This window comes from Hemitrygon akajei, chromosome 9, assembly GCF_048418815.1.
Source record: "Hemitrygon akajei chromosome 9, sHemAka1.3, whole genome shotgun sequence".
Lineage (NCBI taxonomy): Eukaryota > Metazoa > Chordata > Chondrichthyes > Myliobatiformes > Dasyatidae > Hemitrygon > Hemitrygon akajei.
The window spans coordinates 97,018,889-97,040,721 of NC_133132.1; the positions used below are offsets into that span (position 1 = coordinate 97,018,889).

The 21,833-nt window shown below is 39.5% G+C and overlaps 1 protein-coding gene across 1 annotated transcript in view; it reads right to left on the minus strand.

The window, feature by feature from the left end:
• Positions 1 to 21,833, minus strand: part of ppil4 (peptidylprolyl isomerase (cyclophilin)-like 4) — a 71,846-nt gene that overhangs the window by 20,814 nt on the left and 29,199 nt on the right. The window contains exons 5-8 of the mRNA XM_073056572.1: positions 17,145 to 17,287; positions 9,952 to 10,048; positions 3,662 to 3,778; positions 1,662 to 1,786 (exon numbers count right to left, since the gene is read on the minus strand). Of these exons, the coding sequence (XP_072912673.1) occupies positions 1,662 to 1,786; positions 3,662 to 3,778; positions 9,952 to 10,048; positions 17,145 to 17,287 (482 nt within the window). The remainder of the gene's footprint in view (positions 1 to 1,661; positions 1,787 to 3,661; positions 3,779 to 9,951; positions 10,049 to 17,144; positions 17,288 to 21,833) is intronic.

Below are 21,833 nucleotides of genomic sequence, written 5' to 3' on the forward strand. Positions count from 1 at the left end.
ATGTTTCAGGGCAAGTCAAAGACCATGACGTGTGCTTTGCAAACTCGGGTCTCTTTTTCTTTCAAACAGTGCAATAATCTTAATTATACTTCTGAGGTACCTTGCTGGACTCAGAGAGGCTTTATGGAGACTGATGGTGAAGGACTTGCTACAGAAACTCAACTCAACCTACTATGGCAGTAGATGAGGACTTGCCATTCAACAGCAGCACCATTTCCTTAGGTAGGTAATTACTTGGTACTTGTTGAAAATGTTGGTTGAATGGTGTCGCAAGAACAACCTTATACTCAGTGCCTGCAAAACCAAGGAATTGATTGTGGAGACATCAGGAAACCCCATTCACTATCTGGGACAAGACAACTTCATATTACAAAAATCAGGAAAAGGTGCTGGATCTTGGAGACCCACACTCATCTTTTTAAGAAATGGCAATCTACTCTCAAGTCTTGAATGGTCTAGGAATCCATGAACGCTACCCAAATCATCAACTGTACTCTTTTCCATAGATGCTGTCAGGCCTGCTGAGTTTCTCCAGCATTTTGTGTGCAAACACTACTTCAATATTTGTCTTTTGCACTATTTTTAATAATTTATAGAAATTTTTATGTGTGCACTGCTGCTGAAAAACAACAAATTTCACAATGTATGCTAGTGATAATAAACCTGATTCTGATTCTGACTTGGCAGTCCACACCTGAGTGTCCATGCAAGCAAGGCATTTCCATTTCCTGAAGTGTTGCAAACAAAATAGAACATTGTTCATGCATTAGTGAGCTTCTCAGTCTGACCTTGTAATAGAATACTGATAAAGTAGTTGAAGGTGGTTGGGCCTAGGACATCGCCTTGAGGAGCTTCTCTGCAATCCCCTGACCTCCAATATTTGAAATACTCTAGTACTGTGATAAAAATCATGAGACTACCTACTCATCATCTGTAAAAAGGGCTGTTGGTTCAAAACAAAAAGATGATTTTTAAAATATAAAAATGATGTACACATTTTGGCAACCATTTCTTTAGAATTGCCACTCGGTCAGTGTTATAGAAGTAGTGCATTTGGTGGTGAAATACCTGTGTCTTTGCTTTCCCAATCCTTCAACTAAATAGTGTTCAATACACAGGACTCTGATTCACCAGAGCTATGAACAATCACCTGGAGTAATTCTTGCACAGCACATCTTTGGTATGATTACACATTTTCATAGGGTCCACAGTTATTCTTAAGGGCAAGTAAGACTACTTGCACCACCTTGCCACCTTTCTCAAAAAACTTATTCAATTGTATAGCAGCTCTGAATGGTAACAGAGGAGCCTGTAAAGTTGCTGTCAGTAACTATTTCTCAACCATGATTATATCAAGCTGATACTGCACTAGAAATGGCTCTCCCAATTTTCACACTGTTCTGCAGATGTTAACAAGAACTGAGCAGGATTGCTTATACTACACAAGTCTTCATAATATCCTGAAATTCCTGGATAACTGCTGAGTGAACTACCCAGTTTAATTATTGTTTTTTTTAAATAACTAAATGGTTTGCTTGGTCACTCCAAAGGAATATTAAGATTAATGTGAGATAATCATCAGTTAACAGCTGATTGAAAGCTACAGATCTTCACACACAAAAAGCATATGCGTGTTTAAAAAATCTAACTGCAAAAAGTACCTTCTGATTGGTCCAAATCTTGAAAAAATGATTTCCAAGTCTTCATCTGTGGTAACTGGATTGAGTTTACAGACAAACAGCACGTTTTCAGGGGGCTTTATTTCTGCATCTGGCAAATCTCCAACCTACAAACATTAAGATTGCAGTCTTGTAAGAAGTAATTCTGGAAAAAAACAAGTCACTAAGATCTCAATGTGCCATTAAATTTAAGTTATACTGGTGTACAATTAAATCTGTAGGGTATGTATTGCAAAGTTCTTGGTCACATTAACATTAATTATTACTTTCATAGAATAAAGGGTACAATGTTGTGCTTTTTCAATTTTTTTGTTTTCTTTTCCATGTTTCTAATCTCCCCTCTTTCCTTTAACCATCTCTTAAAATTACCTTTTTAATCTAATACTTTGCTCACCTCTTTAATCCTTTTAATGGCATCCAATTTCCTTTAGAAGACGTACTTCAACTGTGGCCGCACCAACAACTTATATAACTGCAACATTATGTCCCTATTTCTAAGCTCAATACCCTGACTGATGCCCTGAAGACCAGCATGCTAAACACCTTCTTTTTCACCCCAACTATCTGCATGGCTGTATTCAACAAATGGTGCACTTAGCCTTCTCATCCACAACATTTGTCAATGCCCTGTCATTCACTGCACGTCCTACTCTGGTTTGACTATCCAAAATGGTGATTGGAGGAAAGTATAGGGGGCATGCCAGAGGTAAGTCTACACAGAGACTGGTGAGCACATGAACACCATGCCAGGGGTATTGGTAGAGGCAGATATATTAGGGGCATTTAAGAAATTCTTAGATAAGCACATGGATGATACAAAGGTGGAGAGGGCTACATAGGACAAAATAGTTAGATGGATCTTAGAGTAGGCTAAAAGGTTCTGTAATGTGCTTTAGTGTTCTATGTTCAAGATGCATCACCTCACACTTATCCAAGTCAAAATTTATATGTCATTCCTTAGCCCATCGCCCTAAATGATCAAAATCTCTTTGCATTTCATTGCAACCTTCTTCACTATCAACAAAATCCCCAAATTTAATAACAGCAGCACACTTGCTAAACATGCCATATACATTCATATCCAAATAAATAATGAAACCAGAGGTCCCATCACTGACCTCCTGAGGCACCCCTCTAGTCACAGGCCTCCAGTCAGAGAAACAACTTCAACCAGCACCCTCTGTTTCCAATCAGCAAGATAATTTAGAATCCACCTCGCTAGCTCCCCTGAATTCCATACAGTATAAACTTCCAGATTGGCCTACTACACAGGACTGTGTCAAAGGCCTTACAAAAACCATATGGATAATACCCACTGCTCTACCTTTATCTATCCCTTTAGTTACCTCTTCAAAAACCTCAAAGATTCATCAGAAATAATCTCCCAAGCACAAAACCATGCTGACTATTCCTGATCTGGCCTTGCCTATCCAAGTAACTTGCTTTTTCTTCCTATTTGTATCAGAACTGACCTTTTCTACCTGGCATTCAATTTTTCCTTTTTTTTCTTTCATTTGTATATTCTGGCTTGCTGGACATATCCCTGTAGGTCAAACTATAAATTACCTAGACTTCACAACATTAGCAAAACATCACACGGATTGTAGAGCTTAACTGCCAGTTTAATAGTTATATTACTTCACCCTAACACAGAAATTCCTTTTTCTCCACCATAGCCCATATTTTTCATCTGTACTTTATGCTGTTAAATTTAACATTAAAGTTGTTCAACTACACAACAGATATAATTTTTCCACAGATCTCACTGTACTTTGATCAGAGCTGTAAGATTATACAACCGTTGAATCCAATTCTATGGGATAAGGTTTCCCCATCTTACTGTGAAGCATTGAAAACACTGGGATATGGTAAATAATTTCTCTTCATATGTGCAAACTAGGACACACAAAATGGACTGTTTACATTCTATGTACGTTTGTACTTCCAACAATACTTTAATGCCTTTTAAGGAGCTTACTTACCATTTCTAGCAGAATGGCCCGTGTATTTGCTTCTTTCTCTGCCAATACTTCTTCAATTTCCTCTGCAGTTTTTCCCTTGGTATCATCTATTTCTTCATCAGCTCCTATTCTGCCACTCTAAATAAAAACATGAATATGTAATGATCAAGAACTGTAATTACACTGCTGCATTTACCGGGTATAATAAGATTTAGTGCTAATGCCCTGTCATTATGTAGTGTCACTCACTCCATTTTCAGAAAATGTTTGTTTCATTGTCATTACACCATTTTATTAGTTGCAATCTGACTAGACCACATTCAGTGACTTGCTTTACTTTAGTGGATTTTATTGGCAATTTGTTCATTTTGCTTATTGCTGGCCAACATTCAATTGACAGATTAACATGTCTTTCATCTTTCGTTAGTCTTAACCATTCACAATGCCCATTGATGTTCCTGGCACTCTGTAGTTCTACTCATCGGCTGCATTAAATTTCAACAACCACTTAACTGCCTACTTAGATTTTCCTTTCTTTTGCAAATCCGATTCCTTACTACAACTTAATTATATGATTCTGCATCATTTATGAGTACAACTAATCTGTAATCTTCAACATAACTAAACAAATCAAGAACAAAGTAAACAGGTCCTGGAATTTCCATAAGGCATTGTTAAAATCAATTACCTCTCTGATGAAGGTAGCTGGTTAATTTTCAATGTTCCCCTATCAAGGATATTTCACTGCCAGAACCTGGTCTTGTTCTGATCTTCATGTGGCAAAATTATTATTTTTTCTTGTGGAAAGGCATAGATCCTTTGTCAGGTCAGATCAGTTATTCCATCTTTTATGAATAAAAAACAAAAGTTCTTTTCCAAGCAACTTCAGAATACTTCAGTTTCCACTACCATTCTTTATTTCTATTTAAACTGTAGTTGTTTCAATCATAGAGATTTTAATCAGTGCTCCAAAAAGTGGCAGAGATAAAATTCCAATGACTATGGGTGAATGCTGATTAAAGAGCTTAGTGTAAAATACTCATTCTATAATGAGGAACAAACAGAGCAAACTTGCTCTGTGAAATAAAGGTTAGGAGATTATATCTCCGTACAACAAGCAGACTGAGCTTTTCAGGAACCGTAGAAACAGTTCTTCAATCAGCTGGCATTTAAAAGGAGATAATTCAAATGATCCGTGGAAAAGATATTTCAGTGAGTTAATGTGATGCTAAAAGCAATTATTAGGTTTTACATTAATGTAAATAGTTGATAATTTTATTTAAAATAGTACTTTGGAGGGAGTAAGAAGAACTTGAAATATAAAGCATGGTATATGTAACCAAAATGACTATGAACAATGGCCATGAATGCTAAGTTTCTAAACCCTTCGCTGTAGGTGGGGATCTGGGGCAGAATTTTCTAACATCTTATGCATCATAAGTAATTAACTACCATAATTAAATTAATATGTGTTACTGTTGTACCAGGTGACCACCAGGAGAACAGAAAGGCTAAATTTCTCATAGAATTGCTACATCCCTAAGTGTAAGAATTCTGTAAATTAAAAACAGGATTGGCCAGTTTCAAGTTACTTCATCTTTAATTCATTCATGTTTTAAGCAACTCCAAGGTCATTACCAAAAGCTAAAAGCAACTTGAAGACACCACAAAATCCTGGACACTAGACATAGGAGCAGAATTAGGCCATTTTGCCCATCAAATCTGCTCCTCCATTCCATCATGGCTGATTTATTTTCCCTCTCAACCCCATTCACTTGCCTTTCCCAATAACTTTTGATGCCCATATTAATCAAGAACCTATCAACCTCTAAATATAGTTTAAGATGCTGCTGGTGATGCCCAGCAACTACTTATTGGCAGCAAAGAAAAGCTATTAGAACAAGAAAACTTCTTATAAATAATACTTTATTAATAACAATCAACACTATCAATGGAGAGATGAGCAGTGGCACAGGTGAGAAATAGTCAAGGAAAGTAGAGGCGAGCAGTGGCATTGGAGGAGGCACAGGGAAGGCAAAGTCAAGGCAGAATCGCAGCATCCCCAAGAGTGAGGTAAGTCCCGATGTCTGATCAATTCAAGCGTTAGGTCGAACTGGAAAGCTGAATCATGGCAGTGGGGTTCAGGCCCTCAAGCAGTCCAAACAAGGAACAACCCTCTTAAGTGTTGGGCCAGATTTAAAGGGTCAGGGTGTTGGGACCAGAGGCAAGACAAGGGCTGGTTCTGCTCACTGCCCCATGACTTTACTCAGTTCCATACTGAACTGAGGTTATGACCTTCTCTTGCTGCAGTGATGCCTGGCTTCGCGTCTGTGGTCTCGCAACTTTTACTCAGCTTTGTAATGAACGGAGGCTGTGGTCTGCTCCAGCTGCAGTAATGTCTCGCTTCATGTCTTTCATAAAACTTCAGTTCTAAAGCTATTTGCTAACTTTTATTGTTTGCACAATCTTTTTTCTCTCTCTCTCTGCGCATTGGGTGCTTGACAGTTTTATTTTAAAGGGTTCTTTTGAGGTTTCATTGTTTTATGGCTGCATGTAAGGAGACAGATTTCAAGGTTGTATAATGTATAGCAACACTCACAAAATGCTGGAGGAGCTCAGCAAGTTAGGCAGCATCTATGGAAAAGAGTAGAGTCAACATTTCTGAGACCCTTCTTCAGGACTGAGAAGGAAGGGAGAAGATGCTAGAATAAAAAGGTGGCAAGAGGGGAAATAGGCTAGCTAGAAGGTGCTATGTGAAGCCATGTGGGGGGGGGGGGGATGGGAGAGAGAGTCAAGGGCCAGAGGAGAAAGAATCTGATAGGAAGAGAGTGGACAATAGGAGAAAGGGACTCAGAGGGAAGTAATAGGCAGGTGAGAAGCGAAAGGTCAGAGTGGGGAATAGAGGAAGGAGGGGAGGAGAAGTTGATATTCATGCCATCAGGTTGGAGGGCACCCACATAGAATATAAGGTGTTGCTCCTCCACCCTGAGAATGGCCTCATCCTGGCACAAGAGGGCCCCATCATGAAGGCCTCAGAGCCCTCTGCTTCTTTCTTGACAAAAGACCCAACCAATCCCTCTCCACCACCACCCTCCTCCATCTGGCAGAAATGGTGCTCACCCTGAACAAATTTTCCTACAGCTCCTCCCACTTTCTCCAAACTCGAGAGGTCGCCTTGGGCACTCACATGGGCACAAGCTATGCATGCCTCTTTCGGCTATTTAGAACAGTCTATATTCGAAGCCTTCCCACGTTATACTCCCCAATTCTTCCTCCACTGCATTGGCACTGCTTCACACACCCATGCTGAGCTAGTCAATTTTATCAACTTTGCTACTAACTTCCACCATGCCCTTAAATTCACTTGGTCCATCTCTGACGCCTCTCTCCCCTTTTTTGATCTCTCTGTTTCCATCTCTGGAGATAAATTATCAACCTAAATCTTTTATAAACCTACTGATTCCCATGGTTATCTTGTCTATACTTCTTCCTATTCTATCTCCTGTAAAAATTCTATTCCCTTCTCTCACTTTCTTTGCCACCACAGCATCTGTCCCCACAATGCGATTTTCCATTCCAGGACATGAGAGATCCTCCTCCTTTAAAAAATGGGGTTTCCCTCCCTCTATTATTGAGGCTGTCCTCACCCACATCTCCTCCATTTCCAGTACATCTGCACTTACCCCACCTTCCCGCCATTGTAATAGTGACAGAGCCTCTCTTGTCCTTGCCTACCACCCCATCAGCCTCCACATCAAGCAACTTCCACCATCTCCAAAGGGATCCTACTCTAAATACATCTTTACCCACCTCTGCTTTCCGCAGGGATCACTCCCTCTGTGATTCCCTTGTCCATTCATCCCTTTCCACTAATCTCCCTCCAAGCACTTACCCCTGTGTTACGAACCCCGTAACTGGGTTACTTACCAGCAAAGATAGAGATATCCGTTGGAGTCTGATTATACTATTTTTAACAGTATTTATTAGTAAAAATACATACATAGTATCAATGCAAATACACAGATAATATACGTCATCAATACTAAACCTAAAAGTGCGGGTATAATAATAATCAATAAGAAATAAGCTCTATCATTGTCTAGGGGATAATGAATTGTCCGATGGAAATATAAAGTTCGCTGCAGTTCACACAGGCTGCCGTCGTTTGGTTGTTGCTGTGTTGCAATTGTTGGAGAGAGAGAGAGATAGGAGAATGGGAACAGTTACCACTAAGTATTTTGCCAACCTTCCTTTATGATTTCGATCCGTCGGTGTCTCGTTGGTGTGGCCGTTCAAGTGTGACCTCTCCTTTAGCTAAACCGTTCTTCCGTGATGAGCCCGCCACTCAAGCAAGGGAGGACGCACACGAGCTCCCACCGACTTTCGCTATAAAACGCTGCCACTGGATTTCTAGCGTTTCTCCTGGTGCGTCTAAGGGGTGTTCCCCAGACCCGTCTTTTATCCTTACTCACGGGGTCTCAGATGTCAATCAGGTTGGGATGATGCAATCCCTCAACCAGACCACTCTGGTGTCCCCTGAGGGGTTTCCATGAATAGTACAGTACTCAATACACAATTCCTTCTCCAAGAGACAATGGCAGTAATCAGTGGTTCTGTTCCGCTTATGTCAGGAGACATTCCACCTGGTTGTGTATTCTGTGTGTCTCTCTCTCATTATTGACATGATGTGTATCTCTCTCATTTCCTGGGTCTCAGACTCGAAATAATAGCGATCTTGCGATTCTCAAAAAGGAGGGGGCGACTTTGCACCCTTCGGCCCCTCAGAGTTGCTCCACATTCGTAACACCTGCAAGTGGCCTAAGTGCTACACCTGCCCATACACCTCCTCCCTCACCTTCATTCAGGGCCCCAAACATCACATCTACTGTGATGAAATGCTTTGAGAGATTGGTCATGGCTAGAATCAACAGCTGTCTCAGGAAGGACTTGGACCGACTGCAATTTGCCTATCGCCACAATAGGTCTACAGCAAATGCGATCTCAGTGACTCTCCACACAACCTTGGATCACATGGACAATGCAAATACCTATGTCACGACGCTGTTCATCCCTATGAGCTTAGCATTTAACATCACCATTCCTTCAGTCATGATCGAAAAGCTACTGAACCTTGGTCTCTGTATCTCCCTTTGCAACTGAATCCTCAAATTCCTAACTGGAAAACCACTATCAGTGCAGTTTGGAAATAACATCTCCACCTTACTGACAACCAACACTAGCACTCCACAGGGATGTGTACTTAGCCTACTGCTCTTTACACCCATGACTGTGTAGCCAGGCTTTACTGATGTTCACCTGGTAATCACTTCCCATGACAGCTCAAGATCTAATGCTGGGCATGAAAATGACATGGCCCACCCATCACTGCTGACAAACTAACTAGGCATCAATGCCAGGATTTGGTCTGGGACAGGACGCCAAGTTTGATTTGCTTATCCTCCCACTGCATTTGGATGAGTTTACACACATTATAGGTGCTCTGAAATGTCTCCTGTGGGTAATCCAGTTCTCAGAAGTACGCAGGAAGATAGGATCACTGTTACCCAGTAGACAATGAGTTTTCTTCCAGAATGGCACTTTAAGGTTTTAACATCTTAATTGATCAGCATCTGATTTCTCCTGAAAGATGCTCCACTTTCTGAATGTGGGCAACAAGGCTATTTTTAAAAAAAAAATTTATTTAGTGATATAGCACGGAACAGGCCCTTCCAGCCCAATGAGCCGGAACCCCCCAGCAACCCATCTATTTAACACTAGCCTAATCACAAGACAATTTACAATGACCAGTTAACCTAACTGTTACGTCTTTGAAATGTGGGAGGAAACTGGAGTACCTGGATGAAACACACAGGTTTTTGGGGAGAACGTACAAACTCATTACTGACAGCACCAGAACTGAACTCCAAACTCTGAGCTGTAATAACATTGCGCTAACACTACACTACCATAAGCACTTCACTGCTGGGTTTCAGAATTTCAGTAAGGATATCATTTGAGGGAGGATATGACTTTCTATACTTCTTCTGGGTCAGAAACAAGGCTGGACTGAACAGTCTACTGTGAGGTGGAGTTATGTGAGCTCATGTCAACTGCAGAGGACATCAGTTCTCTGGTTGAAAACATCAGATAATTTTGTATTATGTGCACAAATGTAAAAGAAATTAATGTAACATGTGATTTCCAGATGTCTCCATTCCTGAGTCTTAAAGAAAAGTTAAAGACAACTCACAAACAAATCAAGAACAAAAGTTTTACCTGAAGATGTGGAAAATAATTAAGCAAATACTCACATCAAGTTGTTCTTTGGTGGGCTCTGGTGAGCGATCTGGAATTTGTAAATCTTGAGGGTCATCAAATGGATCTTCCAGTATTACCGTATGGGTTATCCTAATATCAAATAGCAAATAACTTATGTAATGAACTCCATTAAATGAACAGGAATCAAGAATCTATTCTAAAACAAAGTATTCATCACATAGTAACACTCATTGCTTTATATGATGGTAAAATGTTTTACAGAAAATAATTCCTGTTATCTTGATGACTTTTATGCCTTCAAGACAACAGGTTGAATCAAAGCAGGAAGTAGCTGAAGACTAATATAACTAAATGACAAATGCTTCACAAAACTGTCTATATCTTGTTTTAGAATGCAAAGATTTATTTTCAATAAAATTCAAATAATCAATGTATGATGTTTCAACAAGTGATTAGCCTTGCCTTTAATTCTCTGATATTTCAAGTGCCCAGTTTGGAAAAAGAGCTCTGACCAGTAGATTCTGGTTAATTGGGCCATCAGTGCAGCTGCTAATTTGGGACAACTCTTAAAGAACAAAAACTAATTAAGAAAATAACTGGGATTCCCTCTGCTTATTTGGGACAGGAGTCAGTTGCCAAACAGTTTCTAACTAGTGTCGGTCATATGCACTTGTGTGGCCATTAGTTACTACACTTTGCTTAAAGTGAACAGTTTTTAAATAGTGTAATAGTTGTGTATTTAATCTTATCCATTTGGGCCAACAGATGCCGATTCAAAAAGCAGAGATTATTGACCATTTTGTTTTTATTTTGACTTCAAAAAATTGCCAAAGAAGAGGGGTTAACTGTTTACAGACAGTAATCACTGATAGTTGGCAAGAAATAAGCAGGAAGACAATTCAGAACTGTTCTGTCCACCACGGTTTCAAGCTTTCCGGCTTGGAGATGCCAAAAATGGCCAGGAGTGAAAATTGAATAATTTCACTACTTCAACAAGTTAGGAACTAGGAGGAATTTGAAGGTTACCATCTTGAATCTTGCAATGAAAATGAGGATTTGGAAGACACAATGGTCAATGGTAGTTTGTCTTTTTTCAAAACACCTTTTTACTATTTCCATGAAACTTCAGCCAATTGGGGCAACTGCTTAATTGGACTAAAATGTACTGGTCCTGATGTATCTGAATTAACTAGAATCCGCTCTATATGCAGTAATGTATGGAGGATAATAGTACCAACAGTCATTCTTATGCTTTGATCATTAACACAGTGGCCTGGACTAAGCTTTAGCTATTATTCTAATAACTTCATTCTGGTAGATTCCAGAGTCAATTTTTCCCCAAAGCACCGACAACCTGTTAGCTCATTCCAATCCTACTAAACGAAATTCATTTGTTGGAGTATATTGTTGTACACAATCTCAAACAACGTATTTTCAAGTGACTGCAGAATCAAGACATTCCAATCAACTGAATGCATAAACATATCCTCACTTTAGGCCAATGAGGGGCAATTTTTAAGGTACGGGATAGTATGAATGGATTGACACAGATACGAGTCATAAACTAGTATTTATATTTGGTCAAGGCTACTTCTGAAGGAATGAATTAACAGAACTCTTAACAGATATATGCACAAATGAAAAGTGGGAGCGTTTGAGGAAGAAAGTAATTCAATGAAAGAATTAGACATTCCCATTAAGCATTAAAAAGCTCTCCTTGATTAATTAAACAATTTTGGTCAGAGAAGAAGTGAGAGGTAATATATAACTAATGAAATACAAATGCGAGTGAAGATCCTAAAGACTTGTTTGAGACTTGTCTCCTTACAAGCAGCCACAAAACAAAGAAACCCAATACAACCCATTAAAAAAAAGATTTAAAACACCCAAGGTGCAAGGAGAAAAACAAATTGTGCAAACAATAAAAGCAAATAACATTTTGAATTTAAGTTCATGAAAGTGAGTCTACAGCCATGAAGCCAATCTTCACTGCAACCAATCCAGGAGCCTGTTAGTTGCAGGGCACAGCCTGTGCTCAGTGCACAGACGAGAGAACTTCGCCGAGCAGTGAGGTGAACAACGCTGTCCTGTCCTCTGGCCCCGACACCCTCACCCTGACCTTTTCAATCTGGCCCAGTGCTTAAATCAGCCAAACCTTGGGTTGTTTCTTGCCTACTGCATCAAATTGCCTCCAAGTCTGCTCCGGCAATGGCCAAACATTGCCTCATTCCCTGCTCTCAGGAATGAGCCCTGCTGCCTCAATTTGGCCACTCCGCAACCATCCTGCACCTTGAGACTTCAGTTCACACTGCAAAAATGCCAGGCCGTACAGGCAGCTCAAAAGCTCAACTCCGAAAGGTAAGTCACAGGCTACTGATTGCAGTGATCATATCCATGAAAAAGTGTAATTAACACAGTAATTTATAGTCATGTTTGTTTTATATGTTACCAGCAAGTCATCACTGTGCTTCACCACAGCCCTTTTAAGACATCTATAAGTTAGTGAATGAGTGGATCATTTCCACTGAGAATGTTCCAAAGTTTTTAATAAAATATCCAAGTCATTCCTACTTGAGGGATTGTATTTGCTTAAAGAGTACAAGGTAACAAAGAAAATATAGGAATAAGATGAGACAAGATAAATGGATGATAGGATGAGATTATTAGAAATTAAACAAAATTTTCTGTGATATTAAGTCCGCATTTGTATTCGTCCTAAGTAAAGACCAACTATCTCAACTTTGGTCTCCCATATCTTCCAGTCCTGAAGTTGTATGGCACTGAAAAAGGCTCTTCGGCTCACCATGTCTATGTCAGCATTTTTGCCCATTGACAGCAATCCACATTCTTCTATTCCTTGACTATTCAAGTGTTTAAATGTCTCTTAAACAGAGTGACTGTACCCCTAGCAGTGAGTTTCAACTACCAACCACAGACTGCATACAAAAACCATCTCCTTAAATCTCCTTTAAAACTCCTTCCTCAATTTAAAAATATGTCGTCTTGTTTTTGATACTGTTACCATAGAATAAAGATTCCATCCACCCTATCTACGTCTCTAGTTATATATACTGCTATCAGGTCACCCCCTCAGGTTTCCTTTGCTCCTGGAAAAGCTAGCACAGCCCATCCAATCCAGATAACAACCTCAGGAATTGTTTCTTACTTCTCTCCAATGCAACCATATCCTTCCTATTACGTAGTGCAATGCAAGAAGTATTGTAAGTATTGTAGGAAAGGCAGATGAACTCAGTGCAAGCATCAACACATGGAATTATGATGTTGTAGCAATTAGTGAGACTTGGCTGCAAGAGGGCAGCACTGGCAGCTCAACATTCCAGGATTCTGTTGTTCTAGATGCAGTAGAGCAGGAGAGATTAAAGGGGAAGGGGTGGCATTACTAGTCAGATAAAATGTCACAGCAGTGCTCAGTCAGGACTGACTGGAGAATTTGTCTAGTGAGGCTTTGTGGGTAGAACTGAGGAATAAGAAAGCTTTAACTACATCAATGGGGCTATATTATAGACCACCCAACAGTCTGTGGGATTTAGAGGAACAAATTTGTGGAGAGATTGCAGACTGTTGCAAGTGTTACGAAGGATGAACAACTCTGATGGGCAGAAGGGTACAGAGTTGCCCATATTTTTTTTCCCTCCCCTGGGAGAATTACAAACTGTTACTGTTGCCATGCTGCTAATGAGAGAGAAAGAGATGGAACAAAAACATACTGGGACTGGAACATTTGCTTCAGATAAGGGAGACATAACACCGGAAGAGAGAGACTTGTTGTTCCACCATATTATGACTCCTGTAAGATTTATGGCTCCGGAGAGGGCTGTTTACTTGGTACCATTCTGTTCATTAAAATTCCTCAGTGGACAGCCGGAGTGGGCTGGTTTGATGGACTAAGCCATTCAAAACTGATTGACACCTGAGACCCCGTGGGTAGGGATAAAAGTGAGGTCTGGGGAGACACCCCTCAGACACACCAGGAGACACACTAGTGAGCACTGCTTAAGTGTTGGAACCCACGAGAAGGTGTGGGGCATCGGAGACCGAACGAAGGATCGGTCAATTTTAACTCACAGTGTTTATAGCGAAGCCAGTGGGGGCTTGTGTGTGTGTCCACCCTTGCCTGGGTGACGAGTCCACCATAGAAGAACGGTCTAGCTAAAGGCGAGAGGGATCATATCTGAATGGCCACAACAACACATCAACGGATCAAGAACGTAAAGGAAGGTTTGACTGACTATAGCTGTCACTGTTCGCTCGCCCTCTCTCTCTCTCTCCCTCCAACGGTTACAACAAAAGAACCAACAACTACCTCAGCCTACATGAACTGAACTGAACTTTATACTTTCCCATGATAATTCATTATCCCCTAGACAACGATAGAGCTTGTTTATTATTGATTATTATTATACCCACATTTTTAGGTTTAGTATTGCTAACGTGTATTATCTGTATATTTGCATTGTTGATATTGATTTGTATATTTTACTAATAAAACACTGTTTTGAAAATAGTACCAGACTCCAATGGATACTTCTATCTTTGCTGGTAAGACACCCAGTTACGGGGTACGTAACACAAGAAACATAAGATTGTTATTGTAGGTGATTTTAACTCTTCACGTATTGACTTGGACTCCCATACTATAAAAGGACTAGATTGGATAGTGTTTGTCAAATGTGTTCAGAAAAGTTTCTTTAATCAGTACATAGAAATCCCAACGTGAGTGTGTGTGATACTTAATCCCCAATTAAGGAATGAGAAGGCAGGTGATAGAAGTTTTGTGTTGGGGAAAATCTTTGTACCTAGTGATCATAATGCCATTATTTTCAAGGTAATTATGAAAAAAAAGGCCAATTTTAATGGTATCAGAAAGAATCTTGCAAACATGGATTGAAGCAGACTGTTTTCTGGTAAAGGTGTACTTGGTAAGTGGGAGGTCTACAAATGTGAAATTTTGAGAGTACAAACCTTGTATGTGCCTGTCAGAATAAAAGGTAAAGATAGCAAGGTGAAGGAGAATCCTAAAGATATGTTAAGAGCAAAAGGATTATAAACAACAAAATTGGTCCTCTGGAAGATCAGAATGGTAATCCATGCATGGAGCCAAAAGAGAAAGGGGGGAGATCTTAAATGGATTTCGTTGCATCTGTATTTACTCAAGAGATGGACACACACTCTATAGAAATGAGGCAAAGCAGCAGCGATGTCATACACCCTATACAGACTAGAGGAGGTGTTTGCCGTCCTGAGGCAAATTAAGGTGGATAAGTCCTAGGGCCTGACAAGGTGTTCCCTCAGACCCTGTGGGAGGCAAGTGCAGAAACTGCAGAGGCCCAAGTAGAGATTTTCAAATCATCCCTATGACAGGTGAGGCACTGGAGGATTGGAGGATAGCTAATGTTGGTCCTCTGATTAAGCAAGGCTCTAAAAATAAACTAGGAAATTATAGGTTAATGAGCCTGACATAGGTAGTGGGACAGTTACTGGAAGGTATTCTAAGGACTGGATAGATAGGGCATGATTAGGGATAGTCAGCATGGCTTTGTCCATGGTAAATCACATCTAACCAATCTTATAGAGTTTTTTGAGGAAGTTACCTGGAAAGCAAAGCAGTAGATGTTGTCTACATGGAGTTTAGCAAGCAATCTGACAAGGCCCCACATGGGAGGTTGGTCAGGAAGGTTCAGTCATTTGGCATTCAAGATGAGGTAGTAAATTGCATTGGCTTTGTGGAAGAAACCAGAGTGTGGTAGGAGATGGTTGCCTCTGAGTGGAGGCCTGTGATTCGTGGAGTGCCACAGGGATCAGTGCTCAGTCCGTTGTTGTTTGTCATCTATATCAACAATCTGGATGACAATGTGGTTAACTGGATCAGTAAATTTGCAGGTGACACCAAGATTGGGGGAATAGTGGATAGGGCGGAAGGCTATCAAAGCTTGCAGCAGGATCTGGACCAGCTGGAAAAAATTAACTGAATATTGACCTTAATGCAGACAAATGCAGGGTTTTGCACTTCAGTAGGTCCAACCAGTGAACAGTAGGGCACTGAGGAGTGCAGTAAAACAAAGGGATCTGGAAATACATGTCCATAATTTGTTGAAAGTGGCATCACAGGTAGATAGGGTCGTTAAGAAAGCGACTGAGTACAGGAAATGGGAAGTTGTAGAAGACATTGATGAGGCCTAATTCAGATAATTGTGTGCAGATTTTGTCATCTACCTACATGAAAGATGTAAATAAGAGTACAGAGAAAATTAACAAGGATGTTGCCGGGACTTGAGAACCTGAAATATAAGGGAAGACTGAATAGGTTAGAACTTTATCAAAGCTCCTTTCAATCTTCTATGTTCCAAAAAATAGAGGTATACAAAATTATGAGGTGTATAGACAGGGTAAATGCAAGCAGGCTTTTTCTACTGAGATTGAGTGGGACTAAGGGTTAAGGGTGAAAGCTAAAATGTTTAAGGGGAACATGAGGGAAAAACTTCTTCACTCATGAGAGTGTGGAATAAGCTGCCAATGTAAGCAGTGCACTTGAGGGCCATAAACCAGGTGCAGGTCGATGGGACCAAGCAGTTTAAATAGTTTAGCACAGGCTAGATGGGCCAAATGGCCAGTTTCTGTGCTGTACTTTTCTATCTCTATGACTAGAACTGCATGCTTCAAGTACTAACTATATTTTGAAAAGTTACAACACAACATCCAACTTTACATTCTATGGCTCAACCTAGGAAGTCACATAAGCCATAAATCTTCACCATCCTATTCCGCCTATGTTGTCACTTTCATGGAACAGTGAACTTGAACCCCCTTTTCTGTCATCAACGTTCCTTAGCATCCTACCATTTACCGTATATGTCCTAGCCTATTTAACTTCTCAAAATACATCACCTCACACTTGTCAGGATTAAATTCCATTTGCCAACTCTCCACCCAACTTTCCATCTGATCTATATTCCGCATTCTTCAGAATTAAAACCACAAAGAACAAATAGCATAGAAAGAAACTTTAGAAATTAAAATAAACAAAAACAAAACTATCTTCTTCTTTAAAGAAAAGCTAAAGCAAATGCTACAAATAACCATGAACTAGATTAATGTCATTACATTCATGCATTTTGGTAACATTATCCTTTATACCTAAAGGCTGTGGCATTTGTCAATGCTTTATTTCCATTTTTTAAAAATTTAATAACTTTGCTACACAAACCTAATATCTTGATATGGACAGAAATCCTTGTCGACAAATGCTTCACTGATCTTCATTAGAACATCCATGCCTTCAGTCACCTCACCAAACACCGTATGTACACCATTGAGGTAATCCAAATTTTCTCCCACAGTAATTAAGAACTAGGTAAACAGAAGAGAGAGGATCAAAACAAGATGAAAAACTGCAAGTAGAAAACAGTTAACTTGAAAAGTTAAATAACCCAACCAGTAAATTAATTTCATTTTTAAGTTTAACAAGTTCTCAGAAAGATAAGTAATAAAAATACAAACATGGATCAACTTTACCTTTCGAGTCTACTCTGCCATTCATCAAGACCATAGCTGACCTTCAATCTCCATGAAGGAAAATGCTGCTACCTCCACATCCCTTTATTTCTTGAACACTTAAAATTCCACCAATCCTTGTTTTGAATATATGCAATGAATTGATCTCTGCAGCCCTCCAAGTTGAGAATTCCAAAGATTCACCACCCTTGGAATTAAATTTTTCCTCATCTCAGAACTAAACAGACTATCCATTATTCCAAGATGGTAAACTGTTTTATACTCCTCAAATGGGAGAAACATCTGCCCTGCATGCACTCAACTGAACCATGCAGGAAATTATATCACCTCTCATTCTCAACAGTTTTCCAACTCAATATATAATAAGGCCCTGAATTCTATTTTGCAACACATACTAAGTGCTGGAGGAATAGGTCAGGTAGCATCTATGGTGAGGAATAAACAGTCAACGTTTCAAGCCAAGACCCTTCCTCAGTTTCTGGTGAAGTTTTCTTTGAATTATCTGCTGCAATACTGCTCACGGGTAGAGAAAATGGAGCTGTGGCATGTCCATTTGGGTGAGGAAAAGAGCATGAACACATGCTAAATAAGCTCTGGATAAAGGGATACCCACTTAAGATCAAGGCAAGAAAGAACTTTTCTCAGAAGGTTCTCTGTTCCAGAAAACTGTAGATGCCGAGTTATTAACTAAACTCCAAGCCAATAAAGATAAATTTTTGAACTATTGGGAAACTACAAGGAAAGTGAAGTTGTGATTAACGACTGAATCAGCCATGATCTCATGGAACAGTCATTATGCTGCTGCTTTTATTCTGCTGCATTATTGTTACTTGTGTTGTTCTGCTGAATACTGTGGGCGTGCTATGTTAGTACCAGAATATAGGACAACACTTGCAGACTGCCCCAATACATCCTTAGGTTGTGTTGGTTGTTTACCTGAGTTATATACATGTGCCCAAGACTTCTGGACAGTACTGTACATGTGATAAATATATGAATCTGAATCTGAACAGGGTGCTAACTTGATGAACCACGTGACTAGCCCTGTCCCTATTTCTTGTGTTCTTATCTATAATCAATATTGTTTTCTTTTTCATTCTATCTTGTACTCACTTAGCATCACCTTAAATGCTATTTCCTTTAATCAATCCTCCAATTCATAGTTGCAAGTTCAACAATTTTCATCACTTTAATATAAAAAGGTTGTTCCCAACATCATTTTGTCTACCCATCAAAATCTTTCATAATCATAAAGAGCTCCACTAAGTCTATCTCCCATCAACTCCCAAGACCTGTCTTTGAAATGGTTCTTCCCAATCTGCTCAGTGTTTCCAGATTAAGTACATACTTTCAAATTTTGTATCACTGTAGCAAATACTTGTTTCCACTATATTAAGGGCCCCTGCTTTCTTCATTATCTGGAAATTGTGGTTTAAATGAGCTTTCAAACGTATCTTGACTGGCTGAGTAAATGAGCCAAGGAGTGGCAAATAGAGTTTAATTTAAAGTCAGAGCTGATGCATTTTGGAAAGTCAAATCCATGCAGGACTTTCACAGTGAAAGACAACACCCAGGAGAGTGTTGTAGATCAGAAGGACCTTGGAGTACAAGTATGTGGTTCTCTGAAAGTAGAGTCAGATGTAGAGAGGCATGCTGCCCTTCATCAGTCAGGGCATTGAATATAAAAGTTAGGAGGCCATGGTGTGGTTGTAGACATCATTTGTGAAGCTGCACTTGGAGAACTGTGTCCAGGTTGGTCGCCCTGCTCTAGAAACGATGTTATTAAACTATAAAGTGTGCATAAAAGTTTTACAAGGATGCTGACAAGATTTATGGGACTTAGTTACAGGGAGAGATTGCATAAGCTAAGACAGAATTCCTTGGAGCCTAGAAACTGAGAGGTGATCTTATAGAGGTATATAAAATCACAAGTGGCATAGATACTGTGAATGAACTAGAGGGCATATGCTTATGGTGAGAGAGGACAGATTTAATGGGAACTTGAGAGGCAACCTTTCTTTTTATACACAAAAACACAAGTGTTTATGTGGAATGAACTGCCACAGGAAATAATTGAAGCAGATACAATAATATCTTCTAAAGACAGCTAGACAGGTACATGGAATGGAAAGGTTTAGAAGGTTATAAGCATGGGCTAAATACTGACAAATGGGACTAGCTTGAATGGGGCATCTTGGATGGCATGGACCATTTGGGCCAAAGGGCCTATTTCTATACTGTGCAACTCTATGAACGCCAACTTTCCTAACCTCTATTCTCACTGTACATTTACCATATTGTTTGCTAGCTAGTATTGTTTGTTAGTTTCAGTTTTGTTCTTTTTTTTTTATTCCACCAACAAGTGTCATTATTTGCTAGTGTGTCCACACTTCTCAGCGAGCTTTTTTTCTATTGAGGGAGGAGCTAAGAAAGATGGCTCTAGCAGTTTTTGTAGACCCAGGCGACTTCTTCCAGTTCACCCACGAAACTGTTTATTCTTCTTTTCTTATGCCTTTCTTTTATTTTCAAGTTGGCAGGGTTCTCTTGGAGTCCGTAATTTACAGCTACAGCTCAAACTAGAGTTCTCCGCAAGTGGTGCATTTTTACTATTCTAGAAGCAGCCTGGAAGACGTACGACTGCGGGAAGTGGCCCTGTAGAGTCCCAGTCCCTTGCCAATTTCACCAACCGAAGCATCACGAGAGACTGAAACATCCAGACAGAGACACAGAGACATGGACAGACTGTCAGGGATACTGAAGTGCTGGGTTATGGATCCAGATCAAAGTCTCTTTGGGTGCTTTTGCTATTGCTTGCATGGTGAGGTGGGGGTGGGGTCAGAGCTTTTGAATCTTTTTTAAAAAAATTGGTGTTTTTTTTGTAATTTCTCATGCATTTTTCTTAATTTTTTTGAAACCATCCTTTTTTCCCTCAATGACAATTTTCCCCTCCAAATTTATTACTCTTTATCTTACTTATGTTCTTCCAAGCTCCATTTTGAACTTAATTGCATCTAAAAAAATTTTTGTGTTTACTTCTATTGAGGCATAGGAATAATAGATATATGTACAATTTGCATGATGTAGTACTTAACTGTTACGCCACTGTATCCCCGATTACTCATTTGGCAACAAGGGCGCATTACTAGACTAGCAGCCAGAGTGTGGTCTATTAATCAAGAGACATGATACTGAGTTCCTCCAGCACACTTCCCCCATGGCAGCTGAAGAATTCCTCTTCCAGTTATTAAAATAATTACTCTCAGTAACAACCATGAAACAATGGATACATTTTACTCATGAAACTCAGCTGGTTCTGCCTGGTCCTTCAATGAATGAAATACCCCTGCCTTATCTAGTCTGGCTCACTTATGACTCTAGACCCACCAGTGTGAATGGCTCTTAAATGCCTCCTTATGATCAATTAAGGATGAACCATTAACATCAGGACTGACCTTAACATCTCTATCCCATGAACAAACAAATAAGAACAAAATGGTAGGCTTCAGTATCACAGAAAACTCCCAGTATTTCCTTCAACTAGCATTTTAATTTAACACTGGTCTCATCTGATACTGGAACTATGAAGTGAGTTTTAAGAATCCACAACAAATACTGTTTTTCATCAATACAGTTAACCAGACATGAAAAGTACATTAACAAATACTTCTAATTAAAAAACATAAATAACTTGTGAACTTCAGAAGAAAGTAAAGGAACATATAAATACATCTATTTATTATCTGTCATTTTTGTGTATTGCTCTACATCGGATTGAAAGAAGCTACAGAAAATTGTTACATCAGCTCCATCTTGGGTACTAGCCTCTGCAATATCCAAGACATTTTCAAGGTGCAGTGACTCAGAAAGGCAACGTCTATTTTTAAAGACCCCCACACCCAGGACATGCCCTCTTCTCATTGTTACCATCTGGAAGGATGTATACACTCAGCAATTCAGGAACAGCTTCTTCCCTTCTGCCATTTAACCTCTAAATGGACATTGAACCCATGAACACTACCTCACTTTTTCTTCTATATTATCTTTGTACTATTTTTAGTTTAACTGTTTAATATACATATATATTTACTGTAAATGACTTAGTTTTTTTCTGTATTATCATATATTACATTGTACTGCCACTAAGTTAACATATTTCACAACATATGCCGGCGATATTAAACTTGATTTGGATATAATGGGTAACTGGAGTAGAGAAGATCAACCAAAGATTACTTCAATCTGCTCACTTTCATTTAAAATGAATTAGTTCAGAGATGGCCAACCTTTGGCACATGCGCCAAAAGTGGCGTACTGGATGATTAGAAATGGCACCTTGTCCCCAGTTATAATAATAAAAAGTAAGCCTACTCATGCAAAAAGT